This window comes from Dendrobates tinctorius, unplaced genomic scaffold (assembly GCF_039654945.1).
Source record: "Dendrobates tinctorius isolate UK_male_01 unplaced genomic scaffold, ASM3965494v1 ptg000236l, whole genome shotgun sequence".
Classification (NCBI taxonomy): domain Eukaryota; kingdom Metazoa; phylum Chordata; class Amphibia; order Anura; family Dendrobatidae; genus Dendrobates; species Dendrobates tinctorius.
The window spans coordinates 3,976,535-3,991,803 of NW_027361903.1; the positions used below are offsets into that span (position 1 = coordinate 3,976,535).

General features: G+C 48.6%; 1 protein-coding gene across 19 annotated transcripts in view; it reads left to right on the forward strand.

The window, feature by feature from the left end:
• The window catches only part of ABLIM1 (actin binding LIM protein 1), a 320,476-nt gene extending 305,447 nt beyond the window's left edge, over positions 1-15,029 (forward strand). For 9 of the 19 annotated variants that reach the window (XM_073556604.1, XM_073556600.1, XM_073556601.1 and 6 more), the window contains 5 exons: positions 5,808-5,896; positions 7,275-7,371; positions 8,631-8,695; positions 10,054-10,114; positions 10,204-11,961. In XM_073556604.1, coding sequence (XP_073412705.1) covers positions 5,808-5,896; positions 7,275-7,371; positions 8,631-8,695; positions 10,054-10,114; positions 10,204-10,541 — 650 coding nt within the window. In that variant the 3' untranslated portion in view covers positions 10,542-11,961. Of the gene's footprint in view, positions 1-2,479; positions 2,627-5,807; positions 5,897-7,274; positions 7,372-8,630; positions 8,696-10,053; positions 10,150-10,203; positions 12,006-12,347; positions 12,429-13,688 lie in introns of those variants that run through there. The other 10 variants (XM_073556597.1, XM_073556595.1, XM_073556596.1 and 7 more) reach the window with 3 other exon arrangements.
• The last annotated feature ends 240 nt before the right edge of the window (positions 15,030-15,269 follow it).

Below are 15,269 nucleotides of genomic sequence, written 5' to 3' on the forward strand. Positions count from 1 at the left end.
TAATTGCCCCTTTTCCAGCACGTCTCTTCAAAATTGAGTCAACTTTAGGGGTTCTGGCAACAGTAGCCAATTTTCTCACCTTGCCAATCAGTGCAGCAGCATGTCCTTCTTGCAGACTGTCTCTTATAGCCAGCTGTAGCGTATGCACAACACAGCACATGTGATGAATGAAAGAACATATTGACACAGTTTCAACAAGATCATCTAAGCTATCATGTTGCTGTTCATCTGAAGCAACTTCAGTTTGCTCCTCAGTTACAATACTGTGTTCCTCTATTTCAAACATTTCTGTGTCTGTGGACCCAGAATGTTGTTCTAGCTGCTGGTCACCATCATTACTCTCATTCATTAGCTTAATAGTACTTATCATATTTGAAGCATTGTCAGTTACGACAGAAAGAACTTGCTCTTTTTTAAGTTCATAGTCTTGCAGAACCTTTTCCACCAAGACCTGGAGAAACTCACTGGTGTGATGAGCTTTGGTGTCTTTTACTGCCAATGTCTTGGTAACTATTTCATTTTTGTCACAAACAAATCGGACATTGATGGCAAAATAGTTCACTCTGTGACGTGTGCAGGCATCCATTTTAAGAAACAGAAAGCGTCCCTTGAGAGTTTTTTTAAGTTCTTCCTTTTGTTTAAAAGCTTCTTCGATTACTAATTTTCTAATACTCTCTCTCTCCAGAGAAACACCAAGCTTGCGGGCCATTTCCCCATTCAGACACATAAAAGCTGGTCGTGAAAATAATGAAATAGGCACACTATCCTTTACAACAAGCTCTATGATCTGTTTTTTAAATGTATCTACTGTCATTGTCACAGTAACTTTGTCACTGACAAAATATCTTGCAACTGATGGCTGCAAAGTTCTCTGCTCCTTTGTTTGGCTGGAAGAGCTGGGCACCGGTTCATTGGTTTGGATGCAGTCTTTCTCATCCACTGCTTTCAGTACTTCTGGATGAAAGCGCTGTAAATGTCTCTTTAGATTAGAAGCTCTGGTAGGAGCATTTTTATCTTTGCCTGAATATGCACTCATCTTGGCTTCACAGCATTTGTTTTCGTCTGGATCATTTGTCATACACTGACAGACATAATGTTTTCTATCTTGAGTGATGGTGAAATGTTCAAATACAGCTGATTTAATGTGATGCTTCTTTGACATTCTCAGGTTTTTAATTCTGCATTCACAATCCAAATGACAATTGTTTTTCCTAAAAACAATTGTACAAAATTATTGCCAGGTCGTACAACTGATATAGTGGTCAGTAATACTGTTATTATTCCTCATGTACTCACAGTTAACTGATGCAAAGTTTGTTGAAAGGATAATACTTCTTACAGTCTTCCTCTTCTGAGTAGCAGGCAGCTGTGAGATGCTTGGAAGACACACACCTAGTATGATCTAGTCTAGAGGAGGAGCTTTACTACTAAGAATTTGCAACACATTTTCACTTTCAGTTTCATACATTGTAAGTAGGGGGGTTGGGGCAGCATGAGGTTAACCAAGTATAAGATTAGATAAGGGCAGTGGAGAACAGTGACACACAAGAAGTAAGAAATGTCTCTATCTCCAGCAGAACTGCTTATCACTGTTGTTCATAGTTTGATAGAACATATATATTTGAGTAACATTTATAAAATTCATATGAAAGTTCAATTATGAAATATTAATACATTTTTTTTAAAGCTGGAGTCGGTACATTTCTACCGACTCCGACTCCAACCAAAACTAACTCCGACTCCACGACTCCGACTCCGACTCCACAGCCCTGAATACTGCTCCCTATGTACAAGAATATAACTACTATAATACTGCCCTTATGTACAAGAATATAACTACTATAATACTGCTCCTATGTACAGGAATATAACTACTATAATACTGCCCCATGTACAAGAATATAACTACTATAATACTGCCCCTATGTACAAGAATATAACTACTATAATACTGCCCCCTATGTATAAGAATATAACTACTATAATACTGCCCCTATGTACAAGAATATAACTACTATAATACTGCTCCTATGTACAGGAATATAACTACTATAATACTGCCCCTATGTACAAGAATATAACTACTATAATACTGCCTCTATGTACAGGAATATAACTACTATAATACTGCCCCTATGTACAAGAATATAACTACTATAATACTGCTCCATATACAAGAATATAACTACTATAATACTGCCCCTATGTACAAGAATATATCTACTATAAGGATATATGTAGGATAGAGCTGTGATTTGTCCGGCAGTTTGGGGGTCAGTGAGCGGCTCCTGTTTTGTGTTGGTTACATAGGATCTGTGGGTTCAGTGATTGGGGTGGTGATGAGGATATTGGGGTGAGGACGTCACCCTGTCCTGGTGCACAGGATCTTTCTCCTGATTCAGCAGGTGAAGGTTGAGGTTCTGCATGGCACATTTACACATTGAGCCATAGAGCTAAGTTCCAACCTAATCCTGTTTAGATGCAGCGGCTATGGCCGCATTCATCAGCAGCTCCGAGGATATCATCAAGTCTTCCAAGTTCCCAGCTGCCCATGCTCCAGCTCCCGGCGATGTCCCAAAGATTGAGACCGATTATTGGCCGGGTCCTCCCTCTCTGGCTGCTATAGGTAGGGAATCTGAGAGCAAAGCTGACCTCTTTCTGGCGATTATACTGGGGGAGCGGGTTTGGGGCTCTGCCAGCACTACTGTGTCCTGTTCCCATGTGTTGTTTGTTATTGTTTATTTCATCAGTCACCTCCAGGTTATTGACGAGATGTCTGAGAACTTTCTTGTTTACAGTTGATCCCAAGATTTGTCTCCTTTCTAGATAATTGTTTGCAGTAACCTGCTGATACATTGTAACAAACTGTAAGGACAGGAGGGCGATTGGTGACAGACCCCCCACTGTGTGAGCAGGAGAAGCACAGGATGGGTTTTCAGTCTCTGGATGTTAAACGGAATCTCTCACCCCATTTTTCGAGTATCAGCTGCCGGCACCGCCATCAGGGGCTTATCTACAGCATTCTGTAATGCATTCTGTAATGCTGTAGATAAGCCCCCGATGTAGCCTGAAAGAGAAGAAAAATGAGTTGTATTATACTCACCGGGGGCGGTCCGGGTCCAGTCTTGGTCCGATGGGTGTTGCGGTCCGGCGCCTCCCTTCTTCATACGATGCCGTCCTCTCCTTCCCTTCCTGCAGTAGCTCCTGCGCAGGCACACTGCTCTGACCTGATGAGGGCAGAGCAGAATACTGCAGTGCGCAGGCACCGGACCTCTCTGACCTCTCCCGGCACCTGCACACTGCAGGACTCTCAACAGGGCAGAGCAGTGCGCCTGCGCAGGAGCCACGACAGGCAGCAAGGAGGAGGACGTCACCGGACGCCGGACCGCAACACCCATCGGCCCGGACCCCCCCGGTGAGTGTAATATAACTCATTTTTCTTATCTTTCAGGTTACATCCGGGGGGCTTATCTACAGCATTGCAGAATGTAAGATAAGCCCCTGATGGCAGTGCCGGCAGCTGATACTCGAAAAATAGGGTGACAGATTCCCTTTAAGAAGAATGATATTTACTGACTGCAACAGAGATCTTGAGAACATCACAGTTGTCTCCTGAAAATTTTCATTCTAGATGATTGATCTACAGAAGACACTGTGAATGTGTCCGTATAATGGTCCAGTTCTGTATTCGCTATTTTGCAACTTCAGGACTCCAATCTCTGAGCATTTTCTGGAAAGTGATCTTGGTTATTAATGTTTTTTTACAGTTTGCAAAATAATGAGTGCAGCTCTGAAGTATAATCACTGCCAAAAATCTCCTCCTCGCTTCTCAGGGTGTCACAAGTCTCCAACCACACAACCATTAGAAATATACCTCTCATTGTTCTTCTGCTATTGTGTATAATCAGATTGATCGGTCAGATCTCCAGATCACCAGATCCTTTAACCAATTACATCAGTTTCTGTCCTTGATCACCAAGCCCTGTAATCATTGCTATCAGTCTGATCACCAGATCACTGAGCCATGTAATCAGTGCACTAGTCAAGTCTCCAGATCACTGAGCCATGTAATCAGTGCACTAGTCATGTCTCCAGATCACTGAGCAGTGTAATCATTACGATTAGTCATGACTCTAAATCACTGAGCCATGTAATCAGTGTGAACTGTGTTATCTCCTGATCACTGAGCCCTGTAATCAGTGCGATCAGTCTGATCACCAGATCACTGAGCCCTGTAATCAGTGCGATCAGTCTGATCACCAGATCACTGAGCCATGTAAGCAGTGCGATCAGTCTGATCACCAGATCACTGAGCCCTGTAATGAGTGCGATCAGTCTCGTCTCCTGATCACTGAGCCCTGTAATCAGTGCAATCAGTCTCGTCTCCTGATCACTGAGCCCTGTAATTAGTGCGATCAGTCTCGTCTCCTAATCACTGAGCCCTGTAATCAGTGCGATCAGTCTGATCACCAGATCACTGAGCCATGTAATCAGTGTGAACTGTCTCATCTCCTGATCACTGAGCCCTGTAATCAGTGCAATCCGTCTCGTCAGTTGATCATTGAGTACTATAATCCATGCGATCACTGACGTCTCCTGATCACTGAGCCCTGTAATCAGTGCGATCAGTCTCGTCTCCTGATCACTGAGCCCTGTAATCAGTGCGATCAGTCTCGTCTCCTGATCACTGAGCCCTGTAATCAGTGCGATCAGTCTCGTCTCCTGATCACTGAGCCCTGTAATCAGTGCGATCAGTCTCGTCTCCTGATCACTGAGCCCTGTAATCAGTGCGATCAGTCTCGTCTCCTGATCACTGAGCCCTGTAATCAGTGCGATCAGTCTTGTCTCTTAATCACTGAGCCCTGTAATCAGTGCGATCAGTCTCGTCTCCTGATCACTGAGCCCTGTAATCAGTGCGATCAGTCTCGTCTCCTGATCACTGAGCCCTGTAATCAGTGCGATCAGTCTCGTCTCCTGATCACTGAGCCCTGTAATCAGTGCGATCAGTCTCGTCTCCTGATCACTGAGCCCTGTAATCAGTGCGATCAGTCTCGTCTCCTGATCACTGAGCCCTGTAATCAGTGCGATCAGTCTCGTCTCCTGATCACTGAGCCCTGTAATCAGTGCGATCAGTCTCGTCTCCTGATCACTGAGCCCTGTAATCAGTGCGATCAGTCTCGTCTCCTGATCACTGAGCCCTGTAATCAGTGCGATCAGTCTCGTCTCCTGATCATTGAGCCCTGTAATCAGTGCGATCAGTCTCGTCTCCTGATCACTGAGCCCTGTAATCAGTGCGATCAGTCTCGTCTCCTGATCATTGAGCCCTGTAATCAGTGCGATCAGTCTCGTCTCCTGATCACTGAGCCCTGTAATCCGTGCGATCCTATTCCTGTGATAGTAGATAATATAATGAGACTATCCAGGGTTGTTTATATTGTGTAACCATGGAGACGCATTGATCAGTATATACCCGGCTGCATACACCAATGTGAGGAGAGTTTTCAGGTTTCTCCAGTTACTTCCCATTCCTGGTTCTTGCACTGAACGCGGAGGCGGACTTCTCATCTGTCACCTTATTAATCCGCCTCTTTTTATGAATAGCTCCACCAATGCTGCACCCTGGAGAAGGGAGGGGTTTTTGTTGTTTTATTCTTATCCTCGTCTCGTTAAGCCTAGAATCGTAATCATATTTTGGGTAGAGTCGGCCTTTAGGGGGTGTAGAAACTTTATCCTCAGATAATAAACTGTGACTGATGGGATGAAGTGATGAGATGATTCATTACAATTATTGTGTTTTCTGGAATCAGGGGACACACGACGAAGATCGAGCGGCCGGGAGGAAGAAGATGAGGAACTGCAGAGGCGGCGACAACTCCAGGAAGAACAATTAATGAAGGTGAGAACCCATCAGTCTGATATGGCCCGAGCCACCAGAAAACCTTGCCGCCCCTGTAAATGGTACAGTCTGGTCTCCGCATTGTAACACCCCCCCTGTAAATGGTACAGTCTGGGCTCTACATTGTAATGTCCCCCTGTAAATGGTACAATGGACTCTACATTGTAACATCCCCCTGTAAATGGTACAGTCTGGGCTCTAGAGTGAAACATCCCCCTCTAAATGGTACAATCTGGACTCTACATTGTAACATCGTCCTGTAAATGGTACAGTCTGGGCTCTACACTGTAACACCTCCCCGCCCCCCGTAAATGGTACAGTCTGGCCTCTACATTGTAACATCCCCCTCTAAATGGTACAGTCTGGGCTCCACATTGTAACACCCCCCTGTAAATGGTACAGTCTGGCCTCTACATTGTAACATCCCCATGTAAATGGTACAGTCTGGGCTCTACAGTGAAACATCCCCCTCTAAATGGTACAATCTGGACTCTACATTGTAACATCGTCCTGTAAATGGTACAGTCTGGGCTCTACACTGTAACACCTCCCCGCCCCCCGTAAATGGTACAGTCTGGCCTCTACATTGTAACATCCCCATGTAAATGGTACAATCTGGGTTCTACATTGTAACGTCCCCCTGTAAATGGTACAGTCTTGCCTCTACATTGTAACATCCCCCTGTAAATGGTACAGTCTGGGCTCTACATTGTAACATCCCCCTGTAAATGGTACAGTCTGGCCTCTACATTGTTACATTCCCATGTAAATGGTACAGTCTGGGCTCTACATTGTAATGTCCCCCTGTAAATGGTACAATCTGGACTCTACATTGTAACATCCCCCTGTAAATGGTTCAGTCTGGGCTCTACATTGTTACATCCCCCTGTCAATGGTACAGTCTGGGCTCTACATTGTAACGTCCCCCTGTAAATGGTACAGTCTGGGCTCTACATTGTAACGTCCCCCTGTAAATGGTACAGTCTGGGCTCTACATTGTAACATCCCCCTGTAAATGGTACAGTCTGGCCTCTACATAGTAACGTCTCCCTGTAAATGGTACAGTCTGGGCTCTACATTGTAACGTCCCCCTGTAAATGGTACAGTCTGGGCTCTACATTGTAATGTCCCCCTGTAAATGGTACAGTCTGGGCTCTACAGTGTAACAGTTTCGGGTATGACACCCATTTTCCTATATTGGCAAATAGTTGTCAGACTACTCCTTTTTGCACTATTTTCCACAGACCTGTAGGAGCAGGAAGGGTTGTCATGGGGGCGGATGCCTTCTTGTTAATCATCCACCATTTTTGTGATTACTGATTGTAGGGGACGGATGAGCGAGGCGTCATTGATCTCCACGTTTCTGTTTTTTCTTTAGTTGAATTCAGGTCTTGGGCAGCTGATCCTGAAAGAGGAGAAGGAAAGTCGGGAGAGGCCGCAGTCCGCCAGCAAATACGACTCTGCGCTCCTGTCCTGTAAGCAGCATGGCCTAGATCCCTGCTATAAGGGGTATATACTAGTCATATACTGCACCAAGGAGGGTCACAGTAAGGGCCTGGGGGAGGCCACAGGCCCAGCCCACCTCAATAATCACTATACGGGAGGCCAGAGGCCCAACCCACCTCAATAATCACTATAGTGGAGGCCAGAGGCCCAACCCACCTCAATAATCAGTATATGGGAAGCCAGAGGCCCAACCCACCTCAATAATCACTATAGTGGAGGCCAGAGGCCCAACCCACCTCAATAATCAGTATATGGGAGGCCAGAGGCCCAACCCACCTCAATAATCAGTATACAGGAGGACAGAGGCCAAACCCACCTCAATAATCACTATAGTGGAGGCCAGAGGCCCAACCCACCTCAATAATCAGTATACAGGAGGACAGAGGCCTAACACACCTCAATAATCACTATAGTGGAGGCCAGAGGCCCAACTCACCTCAATAATCAGTATATGGGAGGCCTGAGGCCCAACCCACCTCAATAATCACTATAGTGGAGGCCAGAGGCCCAATCCACCTCCATAATCAGTATATGGGAGGCCAGAGGCCCAACCCACCTCAATAATCAGTATATGGGAGGCCAGAGGCCCAACCCACCTCAATAATCAGTATATGGGAGGCTAGAGGCCCAACCCACCTCAATAATCAGTATACAGGAGGCCAGAGGCCCAACCCTCCTCAATAATCAGTATATGGGAGGCCAGAGGCCCAACCCACCACAATAATCAGTATATGGGAGGCCAGAGGCCCAACACACCTCAATAATCACTATAGTGGAGGCCAGAGGCCCAACCCACCTCAATAATTAGTATATGGGAGGCCAGAGGCCCAACCCACCTCAAAAATCAGTATATGGGAGGCCAGAGGCCAAACCCACCTCATTAATCAGTATACAGGAGGACAGAGGCCAAACCCACCTCAATAATCACTATAGTGGAGGCCAGAGGCCCAACCCACCTCAATAATCAGTATACAGGAGGACAGAGGCCCAACGACCTCAATAATCACTATAGTGGAGGCCAGAGGCCCAACCCACCTCAATAATCAGTATACGGGAGACCAGAGCCCCCAAGACACTTCAGTAAGCAGTATACGGGAGGTCGGAGGTACATATTGAGCGTTAGTATATAGCGGAGGTGTGAGCCTTGCAGGGGTTGAGGTGCGCAGGACCTCGGTGTGGTCATAGTGGATCTGTTTCTGATGCAGTGAAATGTTTTCATTTTTTTCAGCTCTTCGTTCTGATGCATCTAAGACGTCCTCACTCCCGGGATACGGACGGAACGGCCTCCATCGGGTGCGGTCACCTCAACATTCTGTTATTTCCACTGTCAAATAAAAGAGCTTACAATCTACAGGGGATCGGGCGAGGCAAATCTCCCAGGAGGCCACAAGTAGATCTCCCAGCACAACCCCAATAGGTTTCTCAGCAGGCCCCAGTAGGTCTCCTAGCAGGCCCCCGGTAGATTTCCCAGCAGGCCCCCGGTAGATTTCCCAGCAGGCCCCTGGTAGATTTCCCAGCAGGCCCCTGGTAGATTTCTCAGCAGTTTTCTCTGCAGACCCCCAGTAGATTTCTCAGCAGGCCCCCCGGAAGATTTACCAGCAGTTTTCTCTGCAGACCCCCAGTAGGTTTCTCAGCAGGCCCCATGGTAGATTTTCCATCAGGCCCCCCCAGTAGGTTTCCCAGCAGTTTGCTCTGCAGACCCCCAGTAGGTTTCTCAGCAGGCCCTCCAGTAGATTTCCCAGCAGTTTTCTCTCAGGCCCTCCAGTAGATTTCCCAGCAGTTTTCTCAGCAGGTCCCGCAGTAGATTTCCCAGCAGGCCCCCAGTAGGTTTCTCAGCAGTTTTCTCAGCAGGCCCCCAGTAGGTCCCACAGCAGGTCCCCCAGCAGTTTTCTCTGCAGACCCCCAGTAGTTTTCTCAGCAGGCCCCCCGGTAGATTTTCCATCAGGCCCCCCAGTAGGCTTCCCAGCAGTTTGCTCTGCAGACCCCCAGTAGGTTTCTCAGCAGGCCCTCCAGTAGATTTCCCAGCAGCTTTCTCTGCAGACCCCCAGTAGATTTCCCAGCAGGCCCCCAGTAGGTTTCTCAGTAGGTCCCACAGCAGTTCACCAGTAGGACCCCAATGGACCCTTAGCAGGACCCCAGTAGGCCCCTAATAGGCCTCCGTCACCCTCACCTGATCATTACTACCTTGTTATAAGCAAAGTTCAAAGTATCGTGTGGAGTTCGGCCATCAGTGTGGAGCATCCCTGGCTTCTAGGGCCTCTGTCAGCACTGAATGACTTTTCAAACCAAGCACAGGCGCTTGGTGCCAATCCTGTAAGCCAACCTTCTACCTTCTTGGTTTCCATCTATGTCCGCCCTTCTAGGGATCCATGAAGCCAGAGCTGTCAATCAAAGAAGATGGGGGGTGAGGGGTGGGGATTGAAGGTGTGTAAGAATGATCGGCCGGCGTGATGCCCTGAGCTGCGGGGCTGGGTTTGAACAGTCATTCTGAGCTGACAGAGACCCTTTAAATGTAAAGGTTGAATCTTCTGCACAGTGATAAAGTGCTGAATTTCCGATACTCTGGAGCGTCTGCTGCTCCGGCACTGTAGCCTTTACATGAGGTGACTGCATTTCCTAGTATGGCGGTTTATGCCCTTTTCTCCCTTTAGCCGATGTCCACGGATTTCGTCCAGTACGACAGTTATGGAGACGTCAGCGGCGGGGTCCGAGGTGAGAGAGTAATCCTATAATAATGTGCATGGCACTGCCGGCTCGTCCGCCCTCCGCTCACCTCTGCTCTGTCTCCTTTTTCCTTGCAGATTATCAGGTAGGTGTCTCGGTGTCTGGCGCCGGCTGCTGTAAGTCTCCTTATTGCCACAGCTCCACGCTGCCCCCTGTGGTGAGAGATGGTATTTCGTCACCTGTACAGATAGAAGCGCTGCAGATTGTGTGTTCTCTCTGTTTCCATCTACGTGATATTACTTTAGTGATAGTTTGGTTATGGTGTATAGTGGGGGCTGTAGCACTGGTGCATTGTATGTGCTGGTGTATAGTGTGTGTGCTGGGGCATTGTTTATCTGTGTATACTTGGGCATTGTGTGTTTTGTTTGTGAAATATGTGTGCGTGCTGTGGTGCATTGTATGTGTGCTGGAGTAAAGTGTGTGTGCAAGCTGGTGAATTATGTGTATGTGCTGGAACATTGTATGTCTACTGGTGCATTGTGTATGTGCACTGGTGCTTTTGTGCTTCTTCTGGTGCACTGTGTGAGCGCATGCTGGTAAGGACAACCTATGATTACTGTGACAGTCGTGCAATGCTTGGCTCCTCCTTTGGGGGTGCTGCAGGGAAAGCAAAACACTTGCAAGCAAGTTCCTTTCCAGGATTTCAGCTGATTGCTGGGGACACAGTGTTATAGGCGTATCACCCAGGTCCGATCTCAGAAAAGAAGATCCTGGAATCCTGGCAGCCAAATCGGTTGTCACATCGATCTCTGGGAATCAGATACAACTAAGAAATCTGGAGAACTTTACTCCATGATCTTTATTTATCTGTCATCATGTATAGCACTGCTGTGCAGGAGTCCAGCTCTGCCTCCTCCATCTTGTATAGGACTGCTGTGCAGGAGGCCAGCACTGACTGTCACATATTATATAGCACTGCTGTGCAGGAGTCCAGTGCTCCCTGTCCCATGGTATATAGCACTGCTGTGCAGGAGTCCAGTGCTCCCTGTCCCATGGTATATAGCACTGCTGTGCAGGAGTCCAGCGCTCCCTGTCCCATGGTATATAGTACTACTGTGCAGGAGTCCAGCGATCCCTGTCCCATGGTATATAGCACTGCTGTGCAGGAGTCCAGCGCTCCCTGTCCCATGGTATATAGCACTGCTGTGCAGGAGTCCAGCGCTCCCTGTCCCATGGTATATAGTACTACTGTGCAGGAGTCCAGCGATCCCTGTCCCATGGTATATAGTACTACTGTGCAGGAGTCCAGCGCTCCCTGTCCCATGGTATATAGCACTGCTGTGCAGGAGTCCAGCGCTCCCTGTCCCATGGTATATAGTACTACTGTGCTGGAGTCCAGCGCTGCCTCTTCCATCTTGTATAGCACTGCTGTGCAGGAGGCCAGCGCTGCCTGCACTGTCTTACTTGGCACTCTGTTCTGTCCTGTCCACTGCTCCAGTCGCCTTGGTGTTTGCAGAGTTCTGAGAACAGATCAGAAGAGTGACAACAATTCCGCTTTATTCTTGGTACCAACGAACGGTAACGAATTGTCCCAACTGTTGCTGCAGTTCTCCATCGTCACCAGCAGGGAGCAGTGTGGGGGGCAATGGATGAAGTAGTGTGGACCCCATTATAGTCAGATGTGGCCCTGCACTTGGCACCCTGAGCTGTAACACCCTCTCCCTGCCTAATCCCTGTCCTCGTGCCTAGACCCGCGTGGGGCTCATCCTCTTAGCTGCATGTGTGACGTGTCCTGGATGTCGTGTGTAGGTTCCCTCCCGGCTTTCTGTGTAACTAGTGCTTCTCTAAATGTTTTTCCACATAGTCACTACCAGATGGCCATGTTCCCGTCATGAGAATGGATAGGGGAGTGTCAATGCCTAACATGCTGGAGCCTAAGGCAAGTGTGCATGTAACAGGTGACGGCGCCTCCGCGTGGTGGGTCTGCACGGGGGGAACAACACCTTGGTGGAGGATCGTTCCCTTGGCTTGGGCTCTCTGGGTACCGATCATTGTGGGCTTCTCTATTGGGGCAGATCGGGTGGATGTCCTAACTCTGAAATGTTCACTCTTGGGGTTGTGCAATCTACCGATAGATCCCACCTGCCGCCATTGTGCGTTATATCGGAGACTCGCCATGGCTGGCACTCTCTTACGCTGCCCTCTATAGGTTGTGAGGGTGGTCTGTTAGGTGGGTCTCCCGATGCGTCCCTCGCTGACACTTCTGCTCGCTTATTTCTAGATTTATTCATACGAGATGCTGTTGGTAACAAACCGAGGCCGCAACAAGATGCTGAGAGACGTGGACAGGACCAGACTGGAGGTAACAGACACGGCCGTCCGCATGTAATCTCCTTAGCTGAGCTCCTTGTCAAGGACCAAGCCTGGCCACTGATGGTGGAGCTGGGGTGTACGTGATGACGTCTCTAGACAGGTCTTGACCCCTAGACGTCCATGCTGGAGTGTTGTTATGGGGGCGTCTTCCAGGAAGGGCGGTGCAGTCATGGGACGATCTCCATCATCTGGAAGTCATCATCACAAACTCACTGAGTCGGTTCTATTGCCCAATCATATGAGTGGGCGTCCAGGAGAGACCGAAATCCTGGACCGTGACCCCGAACCTGCTGCCATTAACACTTTCCTGTCCACAATATGTCCTATACATAGTGAACATTTCGGGGCCCGATTCATTATTGGCAGTTTGTTTTTTAAGTCACTTTTCTTTCTCGTCGCATAGTGTCGCCATATAAAGGTGAGAGAGATCTGGCGGCTCCAACTGTGAATAAAGGAACAAAAAATAATCTCCAGGCCCCAACTAGAGATGAGTCGGGCGAGTCCGGTCCAGCGTTGGTCAGTGGTACCCGGCGGCTGGACTTCAGACCCACAAAACTCTTACCTTCCGGTGTCCCCAGAGCGGCTTTTGTTTTTTCTTGGAGCCATGATAATGTAGTGCCGTACCAGGGATATCGGAAGGTGACGCGATTGTGGGCCTCCTAGTTCTTCCATCTTTCTGTTCTGTATAGGTTTGGAGGTTTGCGCTGAAGATGACACCCTGCTGCATCGGCCACAGTCGGAGCTGGCACCAGATGTGGTCGTCTAACCCCCTAGACACCAGTGCCAGTATAAAGTACAATGTGTCAAAAAAACAGTCTACCGATCACTGCGATCCTTGGAGTCTCCAGAGTTACTAGTGCATAAAGTGACACATGGGGCTTGGTCACTAAGGAGTTAACCCCGTCTTCATATTGGTTATTTTAAGGACCTGAGCCCATATCAGAAGTCCTTACCCTGACGTTATCCACAGACCCAGTGTATTAAAACACCCGAGCCAGTCCCTGCACCGCTGACAGTGCCTGGCACCCAGCGGCCTCCCCCGCGTGGCACCGCGGAGAGCACGATCTGCTGATCCCGGCCGCGGTGCCTCCTGGTTCTGTTATTTGGGTTTAGTGTCTGTTACCCGTCCAGCTATGAGGACGACAGGGCAAGAAGGCACAGATGTGGGTCATTGTGTATGAAGGTGTCGGGATATTCCCACGAGCCGCGTCATGTGACTAACGCTGCGTCTCTCCTTCTCTCTCACCAGCGCCATTTGGCACCTGAAGTTTTTCACGATATTTTTAAAATGACGATACAAGAATTTGACAAGTTGCCTCTGTGGAGACGCAATGATCTGAAGAAGAGGGCCCGGCTGTTCTGAGCTGCTGCACTCACCGACGTTCTAGGAAGCAATCCAATACTGCGCCCCCTTGTGGCGGGGCGGTGCTAGTGATCAGGGGCGGTGGTGTGGAAGCTCCACCGCTTATCTTTGGTGTGCCATTGGACTATGAAGAGCGAGCTGAATGCAACTGCCTGGCAATGTCTGCCTCCTGGGTCCCAACACAGGAGGGGTGCGCCAGCCGCCTGCGTGATTGATCTGTTGTGTGTTTGTGTAATGATGGCGCCCGTGCGGCTCCGCCGGGCGCCTCGGATTAGGCTTTGGTAGGTTCTCGTGCCAGGAGCGGCCATCGCGTTATTAACCACATTCCCTAGAACGGCTTGCACTGTCCCGAAATTGGATTTTAGCTGAATTCCCGCCGGTCCCCTATTTATGTTCCGCGGGGCAGAGTCCGTCTCGTGGAGAGAAGTGGTCACCTCACTTATATAGGAATCGTGCACTCCCACATGGCGCTATACCAGGCCTGTGCCACATTTATTAACCACTGCTTTACTTTCTCTTTGTTTTGGGCGTCCCGCTGCTTCATATAGGACACAAGACCCCGATTTCCCCCGCGCACCTCGCAGGGCCCATAGATGCTGCTGTGCGGAGGCTGGAGCAATAGTCCCGCTGCTTTCGAGTAATGAACGTTGTATCCCTCCTCCGGTGACTTTGCACCATTGTGTCCATCCCCTGCTTAGTCTCTATCAATGGCCTTGTGAGGGGCCCCTGTTGTTGGGGCGGTCACTGGATGTGGGGTGCAGTGGAGGTCGCCGTGCCTGGTCCCCGCTCTGGTTTGGGCAGTGCTTGGCCCCTGCTTTTGCCTGGGTGATGAGGTTGGTTTCTCTTGTAGCTTCTGGTTGGAGAGCGGCTCAGGTTTTCTCTTGACATTTATCATCCTCGGCAGCTACGAGTCCCCCACACCCTCAAACACACAGACAATCGGGGAGGATTGGATCTGACCTGCTGAGAGCGAACATGACGCCGCTTATCTCTGATCATTAACCATTTAGGATATAACTGGATTGTAAGAACTTTCTATCGCATATCAGGTATATTACAGGATGAAAGTATGAACAATGTGTGTATGAGTCCACCTCCCCACCCAACGCCATAGCTGCAGGAGCACCCCCAAATCCTGCAGTGGTGCTCTCCTGTAGGGCTGATCCGTCAGTACGGAGACCCTCATGTATATCTGTACAATCCTCAATAAAGCAAATACTACACAAAGCTCCAGCCTGGTGGAATATGTGTGTGTAAATATCTACCTCCTGTATATATGTACAGCCGGTATAACCTGGGCATCTCCTGTATATAATTAGGTTATACCAGCTGTACATATATAATTATATACAGGAGATGCCCGGGTTATACCAGCTGTACATATATAATTATATACAGGAGATGACCAGGTTATACCGGCTGTACATATATTATATACAGGAGATACCCAGGTTATACCGGCCGTAC